Source organism: Chlorocebus sabaeus, chromosome 13, assembly GCF_047675955.1.
Source record: "Chlorocebus sabaeus isolate Y175 chromosome 13, mChlSab1.0.hap1, whole genome shotgun sequence".
Lineage (NCBI taxonomy): Eukaryota > Metazoa > Chordata > Mammalia > Primates > Cercopithecidae > Chlorocebus > Chlorocebus sabaeus.
In genome coordinates, this window is record NC_132916.1 from 77974882 (window position 1) to 77995700 (window position 20819).

At 43.9% G+C, this 20819-nt stretch overlaps 1 protein-coding gene across 2 annotated transcripts in view; it reads left to right on the forward strand.

Annotated features, from left to right (window-relative positions):
• UST (uronyl 2-sulfotransferase) overlaps window positions 1-20819 on the forward strand; it is a 321091-nt gene that overhangs the window by 198312 nt on the left and 101960 nt on the right. For both annotated transcript variants that reach the window (XM_008006705.3, XM_008006707.3), the window contains exon 5: window positions 12483-12636. In XM_008006705.3, coding sequence (XP_008004896.1) covers window positions 12483-12636 — 154 coding nt within the window. The remainder of the gene's footprint in view (window positions 1-12482; window positions 12637-20819) is intronic.

Genomic DNA, 20819 nt, shown 5'->3' on the forward strand with positions numbered 1-20819 from the left:
GTCAATATGCAATTGACAAGAGGAAAACAACTAAGTTGGAACTTGTTAAGAGGACTTTGACATTACCTTTTTTTTTTTTTTGAGATGGAGTCTTACTCTGTCACCCAGGCTGGAGTACAGTGGTGCAATCCCAGCTCACTGTAACCTCAGTTCAAATGATTCTCCTGCCTCAGCCTCTCAAGTAGCTGGAATTACAGGCATGCACCACCATACCTGGCTAATTTTTCTATTTTTAGTGGAGACAGGGTTTCACCATGGTGGCCAGGCTAGCCTCAAACTCATAGCCTCAAGTGATTTGCCCACCTCAGCCTCCCAAGTGCTGGGATTACAGGCGTGAGACACCGTGCACAGCCAAGGACATTAACATACTTTAAAAAATAAGTTTTAGATGTATTTTGAATAATAAGTTATAAAGATAATGAAGCTGATCTTAAGAAACCTACCCTTATAACTGCTGACAGACGTATTGCTTGTTTCAGGATAATGAGGGTCCCACGAGAAGAACTGATACTGCAACCTAATATTCTTTGTTGATATTTCCAATCCTCTGCACATCGTTAACATGCCGCACAATACTTGCTGGCAAGCGGACTGTAAGAATGAAAGTCAGGCCTCCCTCCCCACTTTTTTTTGCACACAAATGGTCAGAACTTTTGAAGAGTATGGCATTATACCATAGCTAATTGCCCTTTCTTTTTTTATTCCATTAATGATGGCATTTTTACCTTGAAATTTAGACACTCTTGAGTCATGTAAAATACTACCCTGTGAGCATTTGGTGTTTCTGTAGCTGACCTACTTCATTTTTTTCACCATCTAGGCTTCTTGTCCTGTTTCTTCTTTTTCCGTTTTTAGAGTTAGAAGGAACGATATCTAGCTTTATTAATCCAAAGATGGGAAGTAATTGGTTCAGACCAATCAGGTGTTTTGCCTCAGGGAAGGATTCCTGCCTGGGACATGTGCACAGCGAGCTCAGCAGAGATCTCAGGCTTCGGTGAGGATCCCTGAGTTGCACACTGGACTGCTTTTTCACACAGTCGTGGAACTCCCTGGAAATTCCAGCCAGACAAATATTTTTCACCTGGATTGTCTGGAGAATTGAGTCAAAACTACGTTGGCCTAAAATATGCTTCTCTTTGCTAGGATATTTAAGTAGGATTTTTAATATTTGCATACTGTGGTTTCACGTATCTTTTTCCAGTTTTCAGAGTAACTTTAGGAAACAATTTCTGAAAAAGATATCAACTTTCCAACATCAACGGCATCTCTCCAAATCTATCTTGGATCCACACACTAGAAAGCCTTGTGAGAGACTACAATTCACATTTGTCTGTCCCCTGCCCTCAATTTTATTTGTTTTCTAAGCTTTTATTTTTCGGGGGGTATAAATATTTTTGCAATCTACAATGCCCCTCACCCTTCCAAATGTGCTTTTGCAGGGAATCCCTTAAGAAGTTTTACCTCAGAGCCCAATGCTATCAAAAGAGTCCAAATGCATTATAAGAGACACCAATATGCTAGATAATTTCAAACCACCACTTCCCTTATCCTTCTTCCATGTCATTCTTCCTTTCTTTCCCATGATCCCCTCACCTTCCTTTGCTTCCATCTCTCATGTATCTCAGAAGGTGGCTCCAGTGCCAATAGTAACTTGCAAAAACAAACAAAAATGTGAAAATTAGTCAATCACCAGAAAAGCAGTGGGGCGTGATGTGCATGGGGGTGCATTCTGGACACCTTTTCTCGTCTCTGCAAGTGAAGTCTCAATTACTGATGTGAACAGTGTTTCTTGTGTCAACTTTTGTGAACAAACTCTGCCCTCTGATGGCATTCTTTAACAAAACAAATCAGACTTCGCCGATTTCACAAGTCAGTTTGGTTTTCACATCTTATTTGTAAATGCTGACTTTTTTATTCTTCTTAGCCAAGTGATCCATCTCAATTCTGTGCCCTTCAAATCTCTTATCATTTGACAGACACTGCAAACTGAAGAAAACACCAAAGTAAAAATCGGTATTAGCAGTTAACACCGTCTCTGCCTCCTTAAACACAGCGCAGAAGTTCCATTCACAAGTGCGAGTTTTCTCTGGGTTTTCTCTATGTGAACCCTGGCTGGACTCATCTTCCTAAATCGGCCGTTACTTCCTCATATTTCTGCTTTTCCCTCTATGGGGAGTGGATCTCTGCTGCTGCATGGGCCACCAGCTGTGTTGGCCCATCAGCGACGAGTATAATCTGGACTTTCCTTCAGCCCACCTCATTTCCTGATTATTTCCTACTGTTTATTTCATGCCTTGTCAATTCATCTTCCTCTCTGAGCAGGAGCCCTGACCCAACCACCCACCTCCTTCCCCATTTGTCTCATCTTCTCACAGCAAATGTTTCCATCTCTCCTGCCTTAGGACAGACCGGAGAGCAAAGCACGACTGTCTCTTTTCCTTGTGTTTTGTGATGGGCAGTGGTGGGCAGGGGGGAAGTCTAGTCCTGGGCAGAGGAGATGGAAGTGCCCACTACAGGGGGTATGAGGACAGAGGCCAGACCTCCCCACCATGCTGGCCCCCACTGGACGTTCAGGGACTCTTGTTACTGCAACAGGCTCCAGCAAAGGGCCCTTTAACAGCCATCTTGGCTGGGCACAGTGGCTCATACCTGTAATCCCAGCATGTTGGGAGGCCAAGGCAGGCAGATCACTTGAGGTCAAGAGTTCGAGACCAGCCTGGCCAACATGGCGAAACCCCATCTCTACTAAAAATACAAAAATTAGCCGGGCATGGTGATGGGTGCCTGTAATCCCAGCTACTTGGGAGACTGTGGCTGGAGAATCACTTGAACCCGGGAGGCAGATGATGCAGTAAGCTGAGATCACACCATTGCACTCCAGCCTGAGCAACAAGAGCAAAACTCTGTCTTAAAAATAAACAGCCAGCTCTACCCCTCTCCACCTCAGCCACTCCTCACTCTGCCCCTGAAAGGTCCTGTTCTTTTCCATGATGGACTTTCTCTCACTTCAAAGTGTCTTCCTCCCTCACTGACAAGGATCAAAGCCCTGGGCCTCTGGCCTATGGTACTTTTCACCCTTTAAGGTAGATAGCAGCACAAAGGTAACCTCTACTTCCAGGTCAGAGGCTAAAAAGGAGGTAGGCTTTTGGCAGAATGGTGGTTACCAGGGGTGGGGAAAGCAGGAAAAGAGATTTTTATGTTCAATGGGCAGTTTCCATTTGGGAACTTGAAAACGTTCTGGAGATAGGTGGTGGTGATGACTTCACAACAATGTAAATGTCTTAATACTACTGAATTATATACTTTAAAATGATGAAAAGGGCAAATATATATATTACATATACATATTATTTTTTACTAGAATTTCTTAAAAGAACAGAATATACTTTCTTTTTTTTTTTTTAATTTATTTATTATTATTAAACTTTAAGTTGTAGGGTACATGTGCACAACGTGCAGGTTTGCTACATATGTATACTTGTGCCTTGTTGGTGTGCTGCACCCATCAACTCGTCATTTACATCAGGTATAACTCCCAATGCAATCCCTCCCCCCTCCCCCCTCCCCATGATAGGCCCCGGTGTGTGATGTTCCCCTTCCCGAGTCCAAGTGATCTCATTGTTCAGTTCCCGCCTATGAGTGAGAACATGCGGTGTTTGGTTTTCTGCTCTTGTGATAGTTTGCTAAGAATGATGGTTTCCAGCTGCATCCATGTCCCTACAAAGGACACAAACTCATCCTTTTTTATGGCTGCATAGTATTCCATGGTGTATATGTGCCACATTTTCTTAATCCAATCTGTCACTGATGGACATTTGGGTTGATTCCAAGTCTTTGCTATTGTGAATAGTGCTGCAATAAACATACGTGTGCATGTGTCTTTATAGCAGCATAATTTATAATCCTTTGGGTATATACCCAGTAATGGGATGGCTGGGTCATATGGTACATCTAGTTCTAGATCCTTGAGGAATCGCCATACTGTTTTCCATAATGGTTGAACTAGTTTACAATCCCACCAACAGTGTAAAAGTGTTCCTATTTCTCCACATCCTCTCCAGCATCTGTTGTTTCCTGACTTTTGAATGATCGCCATTCTAACTGGTGTGAGATGGTATCTCATTGTGGTTTTGATTTGCATTTCTCTGATGGCCAGTGATGATGAGCATTTTTTCATGTGTCTGTTGGCTGTATGAATGTCTTCTTTTGAGAAATGTCTGTTCATATCCTTTGCCCACTTTTGGATGGGGTTGTTTGTTTTTTTCTTGTAAATTTGTTTGAGTTATTTGTAGGTTCTGGATATTAGCCCTTTGTCAGATGAGTAGATTGCAAAAATTTTCTCCCATTCTGTAGGTTGCCTGTTCACTCTGATGGTAGTTTCTTTTGCTGTGCAGAAGCTCTTTAGTTTAATGAGATCCCATTTGTCAATTTTGGCTTTTGCTGCTGTTGCTTTTGGTGTTTTAGACATGAAGTCTTTGCCCATGCCTATGTCCTGAATGGTACTACCTAGGTTTTCCTCTAGGATTTTTATGGTATTAGGTCTAACATTTAAGTCTCTAATCCATCTTGAATTAATTTTCGTATAAGGAGTAAGGAAAGGATCCAGTTTCAGCTTTCTACTTATGGCTAGCCAATTTTCCCAGCACCATTTATTAAATAGGGAATCCTTTCCCCATTTCTTGTTTCTCTCAGGTTTGTCAAAGATCAGATGGCTGTAGATGTGTGGTATTATTTCTGAGGACTCTGTTCTGTTCCATTGGTCTATATCTCTGTTTTGGTACCAGTACCATGCTGTTTTGGTTACTGTAGCCTTGTAGTATAGTTTGAAGTCAGGTAGCGTGATGCCTCCAGCTTTGTTCTTTTGACTTAGGATTGTCTTGGAGATGCGGGCTCTTTTTTGGTTCCATATGAACTTTAAAGCAGTTTTTTCCAATTCTGTGAAGAAGCTCATTGGTAGCTTGATGGGGATGGCATTGAATCTATAAATTACCTTGGGCAGTATGGCCATTTTCACGATATTGATTCTTCCTATCCATGAGCATGGTATGTTCTTCCATTTGTTTGTGTCCTCTTTGATTTCACTGAGCAGTGGTTTGTAGTTCTCCTTGAAGAGGTCCTTTACATCCCTTGTAAGTTGGATTCCTAGGTATTTTATTCTCTTTGAAGCAATTGTGAATGGAAGTTCATTCCTGATTTGGCTCTCTGTTTGTCTGTTACTGGTGTATAAGAATGCTTGTGATTTTTGCACATTAATTTTGTATCCTGAGACTTTGCTGAAGTTGCTTATCAGCTTAAGGAGATTTTGGGCTGAGACAATGGGGTTTTCTAAATATACAATCATGTCATCTGCAAACAGGGACAATTTGACTTCTTCTTTTCCTAACTGAATCCCCTTGATTTCTTTCTCTTGCCTGATTGCCCTAGCCAGAACTTCCAACACTATGTTGAATAGGAGTGGTGAGAGAGGGCATCCCTGTCTTGTGCCAGTTTTCAAAGGGAAGGCTTCCAGTTTTTGCCCATTCAGTATGATATTGGCTGTGGGTTTGTCATAAATAGCTCTTATTATTTTGAGGTACGTTCCATCAATACCGAATTTCTTGAGCGTTTTTAGCATGAAGGGCTGTTGAATTTTGTCAAAAGCCTTTTCTGCATCTATTGAGATAATGATGTGGTTCTTGTCTTTGGTTCTGTTTATATGCTGGATTATGTTTATTGATTTGCGAATGTTGAACCAGCCTTGCATCCCAGGGATGAAGCCCACTTGATCATGGTGGATAAGCTTTTTGATGTGTTGCTGAATCCGGTTTGCCAGTATTTTATTGAGGATTTTTGCATCGATGTTCATCAGGGATATTGGTCTAAAATTCTCTTTTTTTGTTGTGTCTCTGCCAGGCTTTGGTATCAGGATGATGTTGGCCTCATAAAATGAGTTAGGGAGGATTCCCTCTTTTTCTATTGATTGGAATAGTTTCAGAAGGAATGGTACCAGCTCCTCCTTGTACCTCTGGTAGAATTCAGCTGTGAATCCATCTGGTCCTGGACTTTTTTTGGTTGGCAGGCTATTAATTATTGCCTCAATTTCAGAGCCTGCTATTGGTCTATTCAGGGATTCAACTTCTTCCTGGTTTAGTCTTGGAAGAGTGTAAGTGTCCAGGAAATTATCCATTTCTTCTAGATTTTCCAGTTTATTTGCGTAGAGGTGTTTATAGTATTCTCTGATGGTAGTTTGTATTTCTGTGGGGTCGGTGGTGATATCCCCTTTATCATTTTTAATTGCGTCGATTTGATTCTTCTCTCTTTTCTTCTTTATTAGTCTTGCTAGTGGTCTGTCAATTTTGTTGATCTTTTCAAAAAACCAACTCCTGGATTCATTGATTTTTTGGAGCGTTTTTTGTGTCTCTATCTCCTTCAGTTCTGCTCTGATCTTAGTTATTTCTTGCCTTCTGCTAGCTTTCGAATGTGTTTGCTCTTGCTTCTCTAGTTCTTTTAATTGCGATGTTAGAGTGTCAATTTTAGATCTTTCCTGCTTTCTCTTGTGGGCATTTAGTGCTATAAATTTCCCTCTACACACTGCTTTAAATGTGTCCCAGAGATTCTGGTATGTTGTATCTTTGTTCTCATTGGTTTCAAAGAACATCTTTATTTCTGCCTTCATTTTGTTATGTACCCAGTAGTCATTCAGGAGCAGGTTGTTCAGTTTCCATGTAGTTGAGCGGTTTTGATTGAGTTTCTTAGTCCTGAGTTCTAGTTTGATTGCACTGTGGTCTGAGAGACAGTTTGTTATAATTTCTGTTCTTGTACATTTGCTGAGGAGTGCTTTACTTCCAATTACGTGGTCAATTTTGGAGTAAGTACGACGTGGTGCTGAGAAGAATGTATATTCTGTTGATTTGGGGTGGAGAGTTCTATAGATGTCTATTAGGTCTGCTTGCTGCAGAGATGAGTTCAATTCCTGGATATCCTTGTTAACTTTCTGTCTCGTTGATCTGTCTAATGTTGACAGTGGAGTGTTGAAGTCTCCCATTATTATTGTATGGGAGTCTAAGTCTCTTTGTAAGTCTCTAAGGACTTGCTTTATGAATCTGGGTGCTCCTGTATTGGGTGCATATATATTTAGGATAGTTAGCTCTTCCTGTTGAATTGATCCCTTTACCATTATGTAATGGCCTTCTTTGTCTCTTTTGATCTTTGATGGTTTAAAGTCTGTTTTATCAGAGACTAGTATTGCAACCCCCGCTTTTTTTTTGTTCTCCATTTGCTTGGTAAATCTTCCTCCATCCCTTTATTTTGAGCCTATGTATGTCTCTGCGTGTGAGATGGGTCTCCTGAATACAGCAGACTGATGGGTCTTGACTCTTTATCCAGTTTGCCAGTCTGTGTCTTTTAATTGGAGCATTTAGTCCATTTACATTTAAGGTTAAGATTGTTATGTGTGAACTTGATCCTGCCATGATGATATTAACTGGTTATTTTGCTCGTTAGTTGATGCAGTTTCTTCCTAGCCTTGATGGTCTTTACATTTTGGCATGTTTTTGCAATGGCTGGTACCGGTTGTTCCTTTCCATGTTTAGTGCTTCCTTCAGGGTCTCTTGTAAGGCAGGCCTAGTGGTGACAAAATCTCTAAGCATTTGCTTATCTGTAAAGGATTTTATTTCTCCTTCACTTATGAAACTTAGTTTGGCTGGATATAAAATTCTGGGTTTAAAATTCTTTTCTTTAAGAATGTTGAATATTGGCCCCCACTCTCTTCTGGCTTGAAGAGTTTCTGCCGAGAGATCTGCTGTTAGTCTGATGGGCTTCCCTTTGTGGGTAACCCGACCTTTCTCTCTGGCTGCCCTTAAGATTTTTTCCTTCATTTCAACTTTGGTGAATCTGGCAATTATGTGTCTTGGAGTTGCTCTTCTCGAGGAGTATCTTTGTGGCATTCTCTGTATTTCCTGGATTTGAATGTTGGCCTGCCCTACTAGGTTGGGGAAGTTCTCCTGGATGATATCCTGAAGAGTGTTTTCCAACTTGGTTCCATTTTCCCCCTCACTTTCAGGCACCCCAATCAGACGTAGATTTGGTCTTTTTACATAATCCCATACTTCTTGCAGGCTTTGTTCATTTCTTTTTCTTCTTTTTTCTTTTGGTTTCTCTTCTCGCTTCATTTCATTCATTTGATCCTCAATCGCTGACATTCTTTCTTCCAGTTGATCGAGTCGGTTACTGAAGCTTGTGCATTTGTCACGTATTTCTTGTGTCATGGTTTTCGTCTCTTTCATTTCGTTTATGAGCTTCTCTGCATTAATTACTCTAGCCATCAATTCTTCCACTTTTTTTTCAAGATTTTTAGTTTCTTTGCGCTGGGTACGTAATTCCTCCTTTAGCTCTGAGAAATTTGATGGACTGAAGCCTTCTTCTCTCATCTCGTCGAAGTCATTCTCCGTCCAGCTTTGATCCGTTGCTGGCGATGAGCTGCGCTCCTTTGCCGGGGGAGATGCGCTCTTATTTTTTGAATTTCCAGCTTTTCTGCCCTGCTTTTTCCCCATCTTTGTGGTTTTATCTGCCTCCGGTCTTTGATGATGGTGATGTACTGATGGGGTTTTGGTGTAGGTGTCCTTCCTGTTTGATAGTTTTCCTTCTAACAGTCAGGACCCTCAGCTGTAGGTCTGTTGGAGATTGCTTGAGGTCCACTCCAGAGCCTGTTTGCCTGGGTATCAGCAGCAGAGGCTCAGTTGAAAATGCAGAAATCACCGGTCTTCTGTGTCGCTCGCGCTGGGAGTTGGAGACTGGAGCTGTTCCTATTCGGCCATCTTGCTCCACCCCCCGAATATACTTTCAAAAACTGATTGCAATCACAGTAATCTCTACCGTAATTGGAGTACAAAACAGTCTTAATTCTCAAGGATAATTCTGGTCTTAAGTATTGATTTAATATGTGCAATAATTATTATCTCAGGAAGAATGCCTTTCAAATTTTGATGAAAATATACCTAAAATTTTTACTAGTGCTTTGTGTAGCTATTGAAGAGGTGACTAATATTATCGATGGGTTGATGAATTGATTGAGGTAGCAGTGTGAGACAGATGCTGATGAAAATGCTCAGAATGAGGTGTTTGGAAATGCCTCTCAGAATGAGAACCATGCAGTTGTGGTTGCTAGAGAATTATGCCCTGCTACAGGTCTTCATCTTCTCATCAAAAAAATAAGTAAAATTTAAAAACTATGACACATTTGCAGAGTCCGAAGGAAGCCCAGAGGAGTGATTACAGAGTCGGTGAATAGGATCTGTGAACAAATGTCAAAGAAATTGGTATTGCCTGCTATTTTAGGACGGCTTAAAAGAGCTTCATAGATGCAGGAGTAATTATGGTGACTGAAGGACAAAAGAGTGTGTTGTTGAACAAAAACAAAATATGGCCTGACTCTTCTACTCTCTAGTGTATGCACTACTTAGAACCTGTGATCAGCCGTAGTCACCACAAATTTTTAGAGCTCCATAAAGATCAAATTAGAGCTGTAGATTATAAAATGAAGGGCAATAAGTCTTAAGATAAAAGCCAAAGGAATTTTTGAAGGAAACAATAAAAAGTTAAAGGAATTAAAATGGAAGTTGAAAAGGCTAAGCGTTGTAAAAGCATAGGAGATGCAAATTCTTTGTGTCAGATGGTTCAAACAAAAGGAAATGTGCATGAAAGGAAAATTTTAAATATTGGCTGGGTGCAAGAAAGACTTTTCAACTGACAGAGTAGACTTCACAGGGAGGTTGTGGAATCTTCTCTTAAGGCTTTTAAAAATCAGGCAGAGTTTTTCACTGTATGGGATGGTAGGGTACAAACCATTCTCATCCCCAGAATGAAATCATGAGTGAGCAAAAGGTTCAGGTGACCCAGGGACTTTATAAATGGTAGCCAGGAATTCTGACCAGAGTTTTAAAATACTGAGAGGAGAAACTGATGCTCAAAGAAGATGGCATGAGGGTAGGGAAATTTGCTTCCCTGCTCGGGCACTAGGATATGTGCTATGCTGTGGTCCCTGGTGGTAGCATGGTGGTATTCTGGCCTCTTCTGTATAACTGACGTGTCACCCCAGATTTTCCCAATTTGGCAGAAGCTGTGTGTACAGAGGGCTGGCAGCCTGCGACCATTATTGCCTTCTGCAAAGGGGGAGATATATACCAGACACCTCTTTCTCATAGTTAGAAACTTCTAGAGAGAGCCTACTATATTATCTGATACTTGACAATACATTCTTAAGCCATCTAAAACTTCCATTTTGGAAAACTATTCTGGAAATCTTGCATTGGGTTGCAGCATGCAAACAAGAGCAAGTCATCCATGCTCATCAAGACTTGCCAGTCCTTACTTCTCTCACCATTGATCAAAGATGGCAGTGGTGAGGCTGAGAGCCATCTCCTGATGGGACACTGTACATAGATTCATATGATTGGGCAGTTCTGCTAACTAGCACTAGCAATCATTCTTCACATGAACATAGAAGAACAGTTGAGGTTTTTAAAAGCGTGAAGCAATTTTGAGGGTCTAATTATGTGCGTATTTGGTATGCAAACCTTGTCTTCCTAGTCCCTAGCTTTATTACTTTAGTTACTGTTTATCATAGATATGAAACCCAATTTAATTTTAAAAGGGGGATAAATCTGGGATGTGTACAGTAGTTAGCCGGTGGTTGGCACAGCTAGCTCCTGGGACTCCAGTGAGTTGTTCATCCAGTTACATGAATGTGTATTTCTGAGAACCAGCAAGATTCACACTGCAAGGCTAATCTCATCCGTGAGCAGTGTGTGTTCCAATGTGGTAGTATTTAAGGGCTCCAGGGTATCATTCATGTGTCCTGGTGCCTGAAATTCCACTATCTCAGAGTTGTCCCTTTGGATTCTTCTCTCTGAAGATTCTTTTTTAAAATGCAAATAAACCAAGAGCAACATTATATGAATTCATACACAGAAAAGGATGGGTGGCTTGTTATGCCTTTCCTCTGACAACAGAGTCCCATGATATGAGAAGAAACATTAATAACTGAGAGGCACACACTCAGATGTTCATTTCTTAATTTGGTCATCATTTGTTGAGCACCTACTGTGTGCCACACACTGAGCTAGAGGGTGTCATTCCTGGCTGCAGGAGGCCCACAGTATGATGGGAGAGGCACACATTTCCACACAGTGCAGGAGAGAGGGCCCGGGGCACAGAGGAGGGAGGCATGGACCCTGGGTTGGGCATTAATTGCTGAAGGATGTGATGTGACTCCAAGCTGGGTTTTGAAGGGTGAATGGAGTCTGCTAGCTCCTGGAGAGAGGCAGTAGCGGGGTCCTGTCAGTTTGTTTTCTCTTAGTTCTTTCTGACCCCTGAGAGAATGTCCAGGCACGTTCCTCAGAATGTCACAAGGTCATAGGGCTAGAGAACCCTGCAGGCCCCTCAGGAGGTCACCAGAGCATGACCTCTGCCCAGAGACTGGGGCAGTCTCCCTGGACTCCTCAAGGCTACTGCTTTCAAGCAGTTCAAAGAGAAAAAGAAGGAATTGTTAAGACAAATCCAGCCAATCTCATCACTTTGCCTCAGGAAGACCTTGTTCTTCGGCCAAGATTTAGTGGATTTGTCTAATCCTTTCATGGAAGGAATTAAAATGGAACACCTGGCTATTTGCTTTATTTTTATCTGAAGCCGCTTGCCATCACTTGAGGATAATTATGTTGAATATTGTTTCATTCTTGATATCCCACACAAAATTTCCTCAACTCTGGAAATCACTTTTCCATAATTAAGAGCATAGATTCTAGAGCCAGATTGCCTGGACCCATATCCTAGTTCAGCTACAAGTTATGAACCTTATTCCTGCCTCAGTTTCCCCAAGTGTAAATGAGGATAATTATGTTTTCTACTCTGTTGACGTGTTATGGGCTTCAGCAAGCTGGTTGCATGACGTATTTAGAACAAGGTGAATAGACAGTGCTCAGTGAAGACTGGCTGTTATTCACTCACTCACTGCAGAGCACCTGACCCAGAACTGTGAATTACAATGTAGAGGAAGGGCCATCTCACTCAGCAAGGCAGTCAGAACCTACCAATCAACTGAAACATTCACCAAGGGCCAACTGTGTCCCCATGGGTTCTGTTCTAGCCATTGGAAATACTAAATCCGATACAGAGTGGCCCCCATCCTCGAGAAACCTACAGCCTAGTGAGAAAACTGGACACCATCTCTTCCTTAACGTGCACAATGGTGTGGTTTGTACCTATACTATGAAATGTCCTCACAGCCCCTCAACAGGTACCTGGAACAGGTGTCATCCTCCCCACTTCCTACATGATAATAAAATGCCTATCGGGAAACCCTGTTTGCTTATTACGTGTCATTGGCACCTTCGCATAGGAGATCATCTTTCAGTAAGTTAACCTAGAGGGGAGGGGAGATGTTGTCTAAGTAGGCCCTGTTTTCCTCCTGCAGTGATGGGTTGTAACGAACTCAATGTTTGTGTTAGGTTTGGAGGAGACCAGCCTGTCTACATCAACATCATTAGAGACCCCGTCAACCGGTTCTTATCTAACTATTTTTTCCGTCGCTTTGGAGACTGGAGAGGGGAACAGAATCACATGATCCGCACCCCCAGCATGAGGCAGGAGGAGCGCTACCTGGTAAGTCAGTCCTGTTGCATGCAAAAAGTGGTCTCCCCACTGCCTGGGGAGTGGCCCCTCTACCAGGGAAGGCTCACTCTTCCCTTCCCAGGCCTTGCCCTTGGCGCCTCCATGGAGCGTGGCGCAGAGAGGGTGCTTCTGCAGGAAGGAGGTCTTGGCGAGAGAAACTGGTTCCGGGTGACCCAGATCCTAATGAACATTTCCTCAAATGATCTTCTGATGTAGCTTTTCTCAGTTGTCTTTAGTGCTAGGTTTTGGGTCCCAGAGCGGAAACAGTCTTTCCTAAGGAGTCCTGACTAGCACTGTCGTGCTTAAGAAGAACAAAGGTGTTGGGGGGTGTCTGTTAGAGGGCGGCAGAGCCCTTTCTCATCCCTCAGCCCATTCAGTTCCCATGACCACTCTGGGAGGGAGGGAGTGTTTTCAGATGAGGACCCTGAGATTCCAAAGGTTGTGGGATTTGCCAGTCACCTCTCAGGTAAGGGCACAACCGCGACCGACTGTTTCCGGGTTTCCTGCCTTCACAGTCTGGGTTCTTTCCACCACAGCGCGATAGAACCCTGTCATTGGACCAGTAATTGTTTGCTTTCTCTAGACTTGTTTTGGGCCCCTCAGCTCCATAACGGATGTCAGTCTTGAGTCCAGTAATTATTTCCGCAGCACAGACGTTGGTAACAGAAATGGAGGGTGGAGTTGCGCGTCTTTCTTTGAGCACTAAAACGAAAGGTACATTTCCCATCCCTTTGTAGAGACACACCTACTGAGGAGCTGACAGCCTGGTGCCCAGGAGGCTGAAATCCTGGTCTCTGTGTCTGAGAGAGCCCTTGGGGTTCACCTGGACCCATCCTGGGCTGTTGTTGGGCACAAGCAGGAAAGAAGGAAGTGTTGAGGATCAGTCAGAGGTGTTGTTCCCAAAGCTGGAAGATCGCCCAGAGCCAAGGCCACTGCTGATGCGCCCTCAGCAGCAGCCTTGCCGCTGGAGAATAGCACCGAATCTCCGGGCCAAGGCCAGGACCGCTGCTTCCTTATCTCGTTTTAAACACGTAATGGAAGCGGATGTTCAGAGGCTGGGAGCATTTGGGGATGATGTCCCCTCAGTGTCACGTTCATGTTTTCAAATCCATGATCAGAGTAGAGAAAACTGAGATACTAGTGTCTCCGTCAGGGCCAGACGACTACACCAGACCCATGTGGCTTTCCACTCACCTTCAGTATTTGATCAGCTACCTAAGACTTCAGTGAAATATTTTGATGATTTTTAAATTTTTATTTTCTTCCTTTGATGATATATTTTAAAAGGGGCTTTTCCTCTTTTTCTTAGTTTTTGATGGCAAAACCCTAATCTATTTCTTTAGAGGTTATGAGACCTGGTGCAGTGGCTCACGCCTGTGATCCCAGCACTTTGGGAGGCCGAGGCAGGTGGATCACTTGAGGTCAGGAGATCGAGACCAGCCTGGCCAACATGGTGAAAACCCGTCTCTATTAATAATACAAAAATTAGCTGAGCATGGTGGTACACGCGTGTGATCCCAGTTACTTGGGAGGGTGAGGCAGCAGAATCCCTTGAATCTGGGAGGCAGAGGTTGCAGTGAGCCGAGATTGTGCTACTACACTCTAGCCTAGGTGCCAGAGTGAGACTCCATCTCAAAAAAATAAAAAAATAAAAAATAAATAAAAATAATTAAAAATAAATAAAATAAAAAAATAAACTATAGGTTATGAATATGACTATATGTTTTTTATTTGGTGAGATGTGTATTCAGAGTATAGAACTGCTTACTACAAGAATAATGTCTTCTCTAATTATATTCATTATTTGTTTTGGATCTTGTTTATTTTTTTTTTTTTTTATTTTTTTTTATTTTATTTTTTTTTTTTTTTTGAGACGGAGTCTGGCTCTGTCACCCAGGCTGGAGTGCAGTGGCCGGATCTCAGCTCACTGCAAGCTCCGCCTCCCGGGTTTACGCCATTCTCCTGCCTCAGCCTCCGGAGTAGCTGGGACTACAGGCGCCCGCCACCTCGCCCGGCTAGTTTTTTGTATTTTTAGTAGAGACGGGGTTTCACCGTGTTCGCCAGGATGGTCTCGATCTCCTGACCTCGTGATCCGCCCGTCTCGGCCTCCCAAAGTGCTGGGATTACAGGCTTGAGCCACCGCGCCCGGCCGGATCTTGTTTAATATATGTTGTTTTAAAAACAGCATACATTCCATTTAATCCAGATAATTCTTTCATAGTTCTGATTCAATCCTCATGCTAAGAAAGTTAGAACCAGAGGATAGCAGAAAACGCCAACAAACCAATGATATGGAAACACGTCTTATGAACACTGCTCTTCAAATATTAATGTAAGAGTTGAGAGGAATGCTCCAGCTTTTTCCGCTCTGTCAAGCTTTTGTTGCCATCCTGTAAATCATTTCATATAATGTAGTCTTCACACACACAAATAATAAGCTGCAATCATAGAGAGAAAGGTGGCATATGTGAGGGGGAAAAATTATGGTTTGGAATTTCTATTTGTTTGTTTTTGTTTTGAGACAGAGTCTTGCTCTGTTGCCCAGGCTGGAGTGCAGTGGCAAGATCTCTGCTCACTACAACCTCTACCTCCGGGGTTCAAGCGATTCTCCTGCTTCAGCCTCCTGAGTAGCTGGGACTACAGGCACCTCCCACCACGTCCAGCTAATTTTTGTATTTTTAGTAGAGGCAGGGTTTCACCATGTTGGTGAGACTGGTCTCGAACTCCTGAGCTAAAATGATCCACCCGCCTCGGCCTCCCAAGTGCTGAGATTACAGGTGTGAGCCACCATGCCCAGCCTAGTTAGGAGTTTTTTTTTAAAAGGTCATAAAATATTGAAAATTGGTAGTTGGGGCAAGTGTTATATTTTTGAAGAGCTGGTAACTGCCTTTATTATGTGACTTGAGAGATGGTAGGAAGATTTCCCTGCCTAGAATTCTGCCCTTAGAAATTTGTAGGGGCCCCTTTCCAAATGTAAGCACTGTGTTCGGGAAGGGTCTGTGTCACATGAGCTCATCAGATCGATCCTTGGCAAGGCCCCAGCAGGAAAGCACTAGGCTCCCCAAAGCAGCACAGCAGAAAGTCGGGGGGCTCAGATTCAAGAGAGGAGAGCCTGGTGGTGGCAGGGAGTGGGTGTCCCCTTCATGGTCTGGTTCCAGCCTGACCTGGTTAGAAGGCTGTCTTCTTGTTCAAAGGATAGTTTGTTTATTTGGAAGAAGATGGTCTATTGCCTTTTTTTAATAGCTGAAACTTTTAATTCCATCTCCTTGGTCCCATTAGACCCTTGAAATAAAATTGGCCCCTTTCAGAAGAGTCTGTCCTCATTTTGGCAAAGCCTGGGTAGTCAGTTGTTTGACTCAAAAGAGGGTGTTGTTTGTGTCTCAGCGGGGCACAGGCAGCTGTGAGGAGCCCACTGTCCCCTCCTTGCAGGCCACCCCTCCCCTTGGAGGCCCTTCCCTGCACACCACATGCCCACAGGGTCTTGGGTGCTGGCCTGAAATGGGTCTGCTGATTTACCACGTCGTTCCAGATCTCAGTGCTCCAAAGCCCCTTGCTTTATCCCACTGCCAAAAATTGGGCAGTTCTGCCACTGGCCCTGAGCCTCACAGAGCTGCTTAGCATACAGCTGGTAGCGGCCAGCGCCTGCCTCCGAGCCTGCTCTGAGGATGAAATAATATCATCTTATGAGGCAGGGTGGTTTGGAAGAAAATGGAAAGGGTAAAGGAATCCTGGGATTTGCGGGAACCCCAAAGAAGATAAGGACTCTCATTTTACAGGTGTGGGAACGGACCTGGGATTCGGGGTGGGGTAAAGTCCCTCCTAGGAGGAGAAGCCAGAGCTTCTGATTCCACTTCAGTGGTGTTTGCCCACTCAGACCTTACATTTTACTTCCTGAAGGGTAAAGCGAGAAGAGGACTGGACCAAGTCCCATGCTTTTGAAGCAGAATCATTTGATGTAACATCGTCTCTCCATCTTTACAAAGACATCGCTGTTACAGCAATTTGTTTTCAAATATTCAAGCGTCTTATAGCTATACCTTATTTTCTGGAAACAACTAGCTTTACTCAAACTTTCTATTTCTTTCCAAACTCTTCTTCCTTTGCATTTCCTGGAAAATCATTTTTAAATAAATTAGTGCTCGCATAGATGCAAGTTCAACTTCCAGCAGCCATACTGTGAAAAGGCAGTTGTCTTAGGCTCATTTCTTTTTGTCCAGAGCTGGAAACTCCCCAGTGTGAAGGTGGCTGCCTCCTTTTTGGGGATGAGGGTCCTCTGGACCCAGGCACACTTGGACACATCCCAGCACCTGAGACTCTTCTCCAGCTCATGTCTGGCCTCCTTTATTTCCAGGGTAGGGAAATACCTGGCATACAGACCATATTTAATGAAAGAATGAATGATAGAAAAGCTTTTTCTAACAAAGAGCAACTGTTGTCATCTCTAGATGAGGGAGAGCATCTTATTACTGCTGGAGCCACTCCCTTTTCCAATCTTGGAGCGTCCATGAAAGTGGATTTCTTATGCTGTCATGTTCACCCTGCTGGTGACAGTTCTCAAAAATGTCACATTGGGCTCCTGCCCTAACCACTATTGCCACTTCACTAGGCCATCCTCTGTTTGAAGAATAGGAAGAGAAGGGAGAAAATCTTCCCAGAGAGAACACTACCTCTCTAACACTGTTTATTCGGCTTGGCTGTAAAGTGTGGAAAGTAATGCATGTTTAAAAGAAAAGATGTGTAATTTACAGCTTCTTAATTCATAAAGAATTCAGTGAATCATGTTGGCCCTGTTGGATTCTGGAGAAGTCTGAAAATTGGCCAGAGTCAGCAAAGGTTTTTAGAAAGCTATGCATTTTAATCTACTTGAAAGCTTTGGACTCCAAACATCCTTTAACTTTGAAAGTATACATATGAAACACTGGTGTGTGGAAATTTCCACTCTGTCCCAACCAGCTGAGACTGTCCTGTGAGTGAAAGAAACCTTAGGCATTGCCTTTATTCCTAAGGCATTGTTTTTCTTAAATAAATAAAATGAAGAAGGGCTTTGGATTGTCTGCTTTTTAAGTGTTTCAGTAAATATCTATGTTTTCCTAATCTGTAAAGATAAGAAAATTACGCTCTTGGTCTTCAGCTAGTTCAGATTTAGCTTCCAATTGCAGACTGAGCCAGGGGCCTAAGATAAGGTGTATTTATATTCCCTTCTCAGCTGCTTTCACTGGGAGACTTGGCCTGGGATTTAGCCTCTGTGAACCTTGCTTGTCTCATCTGTACAATGGGACCATATTACCTACTTTGCCTGCATTACAGGGTTGTTGGGAGAGTCAATTGAGCATTCTACACAGAAGTGCTTTGGAAGCTAAAACTTTCCAGAACACGATTCAGTATTGATGCTCCCACCCCCTTATCTCCGTTACTGGCTCCACATGACCTAAAGGGGCCATTTTTCCTACAGACCTGGAGCTCCTCTGCTCAGGGAGTCCATAGCGGCTGCTGTTTTCCTGGGGCTCAGGACATACTGGGTCCTGAACCCTCAGGTCTGCTTCTGCTGTGGTCTCAGATTGCCTCACTAGACTCCTTCCCCTGGGAACCTGTTTCTAAGGAAACTGCTTCTCTTTGTGTTCCCAACAGCTGGAGATGTGTTTTGATCCCAGCCCGCTGGCATACATTTGTCCTGTGTTTATTTACATGGAAACCTAAGCTCCTGTAGGCCCTGGGTTGGAAAGTCATATACACGCGTACTCTCCCTCTCCAAGGAGTAACGAGAAAGGCACGCCAGAGCCGAATGCTCCGCCAGGCTGATGCAAGCCATCCAGGAGCATGGAGGACCAGGAAGCCCTAGCTTCAGAGGTACACTGTGAAATACATTTGTCCTGGGTGTATCTAAAGCAGGAGTCATGGGTGTTTTTAGGACCAAGGCCACTTCTGGGATTTAGCAAGACCTGAGGGTATCCCTGGGAGTTTCAGGCAAACAGAAAACAAGATGGGTAAAGGAAGGGGCAAGGGAGGAGAGGAGGGACCAACAGATGAATTTTGGAGCTAGAATAGAATGCTACTCCCTGCCCCCTGTGCTACCACCAAACGGCAGCCATGTGTGTGGTGTGTAGCAGGTTAGCATGCTTTGCTTCATATTAGGGCATCCGCCCTCACAGCCTCCCCTGGTGTAGGTATGAGCACTCCTCATTCCCCTCTTATGAACCAGGATGGCGATCCCAGAGAGGTTGAGTGGTGGTTAAGATCAAACCACAAATAAGGGGAGCTTGCATGAGGCTACCCAAGTTACAAGGGGCTTACGATTCACTCAGGTTGCCTCTGGTAACAGGAGCCAGGGGGCAGGAGAACTGTGGGAATGAAGACAAAAGGATTGCAGGCCAGTGAAGACCAGGAAATGAATGCCAGGCAGAGCCAGACCCCATGGGAAGCACATAAACCACAGCACAGCTAAGCCGCATGGAAACTAGAAATTGTTGAGACTTAGAGCCACTTCCAGCACTCAAGTGTCAGTGCCCAGGCTGCCCAGGAGTTCCCAGTTCTCTTCAGCCATCTTCAAAGACACCAACGGAGGATTGAGCCCCTTTTATGCTTCACACCTCTCCTTCTACCATCTCATTTCTCTAGCCCGCTGGAAAGGGCTTTCCACTTCTAAGGTCTTACATCATTAGATTGGGTTCACCCGGATAATCTGGCGTGGTGTCCCCTCTCAAGGTCTGTAACCTTACTCACATTCGCAGTCCCTTTTGCCATACAAGGTAACATATTCACAGGTCCCAGGGATTAGGATATAGACACCTTCAGGGTCCATTATTTTGCCTACCACAGTGTCACCAAGGACTACTTAGCAGGGGGCAGAGGGGAACTGTGGAGGGGACATGGGTGTGACAAGCGTTCTGACACTTGGCTATGCCACTTATAAGTGCTTGCCACTGTGCATTCTACTACGCAGTGGCACCAAACCATGGTTTTCCTGACCCTGGTCTGCAAAACCAAGTGGCCAGTCATACATTTTGTTTTTTCTTCTCCTAGTGACTCATGCACCCATCCATCTGTCATTCATTCATTCACTCAATAAACATTGATTTAGTACTTTATGTGTAGTAGGAGCTATGGTAGGAACTGGAAATAAAATGTTGAGCTAAAATAGACACTGTCAGTCCTCACGGAGCTCACAGACTGCCAGGGAGACAAGCATTCATCCCAAAACCACACAAATGTATGTGAAATAGTTGCTGCATCACATCCTACATGTAGGATGTAGGCTGCGTCCTACAATGCAGACAGACACGGTGCTGTCCAGGCATTGTGTGGGGCAGTTGGCAAGTCTGGAAGTCAGAGAAGTGTTGGATGAGCTATATCTGAAGGGAAAGAGAAGGAAGAACCCCTAGGCACAGGGAACTTACAAAGCCCTGTGGCAAAAGGGAACACAGTGAGCACGGAGGAGGAACCAGGGAATATGAAGCAGGGTGAGCTGAGGGAGAAAGGAAAGAGCTGAGTCCAGTGATGTGGGCAGGCAGGTGGTAGGCCCCATAGAGCCTCCCAGACCCTGTTAAAGATCCCTGGGGAGGCACTAAAGGACTTAAAGCAAAAGAGGCATGTTTACAGGACATCCTGAATCTTTTACGTTTTGTTGGGGGAATCACTTTGGCCAAGGGCTTCAAGTCAATGTGGATACACCAGCTAGATAGATCAGAGGCTACTGCAGTGATCCAAGTGCAAGATAAACCAAGGAGCAAGTTTTTATGGGACATCAACCAGGTGCAAGGAGCAGCTCCAGGTGGGGTCAGGAGCGGCAATCAGGGAGCAATTACAAAGACGTTGAAGACTCATGGGGTCGCTGTGCTTCCAGTTGCTTGCCGCCTAGTTAGCAACAGAAGACCCAAACTTGAAAAGCTTAATACCAACAAGGAGAGAGTTGTTAATAATAGCTCAGTGCAGCCGTACAGGACTTGTCATTGGCTGGGATGTGTTAAATTAGCAATTTGAAAAATGCGGGGAGGAACGAAACCACCAAGAGTTGTGGTTGTTGGGAGCGGCTTCCCAGGAAAGGAGAGACGAACAGAGGAGAAGTGGGTGCTGTCTTTAGCAGTAGAAGCAGATGCAGCAGAAGTAAGGCTCTGGGGACAGCAGGAGGGGACTGTTCCAAGTGAAATGACATTTTAGAAAGTGTGTAAAAGCCTGAG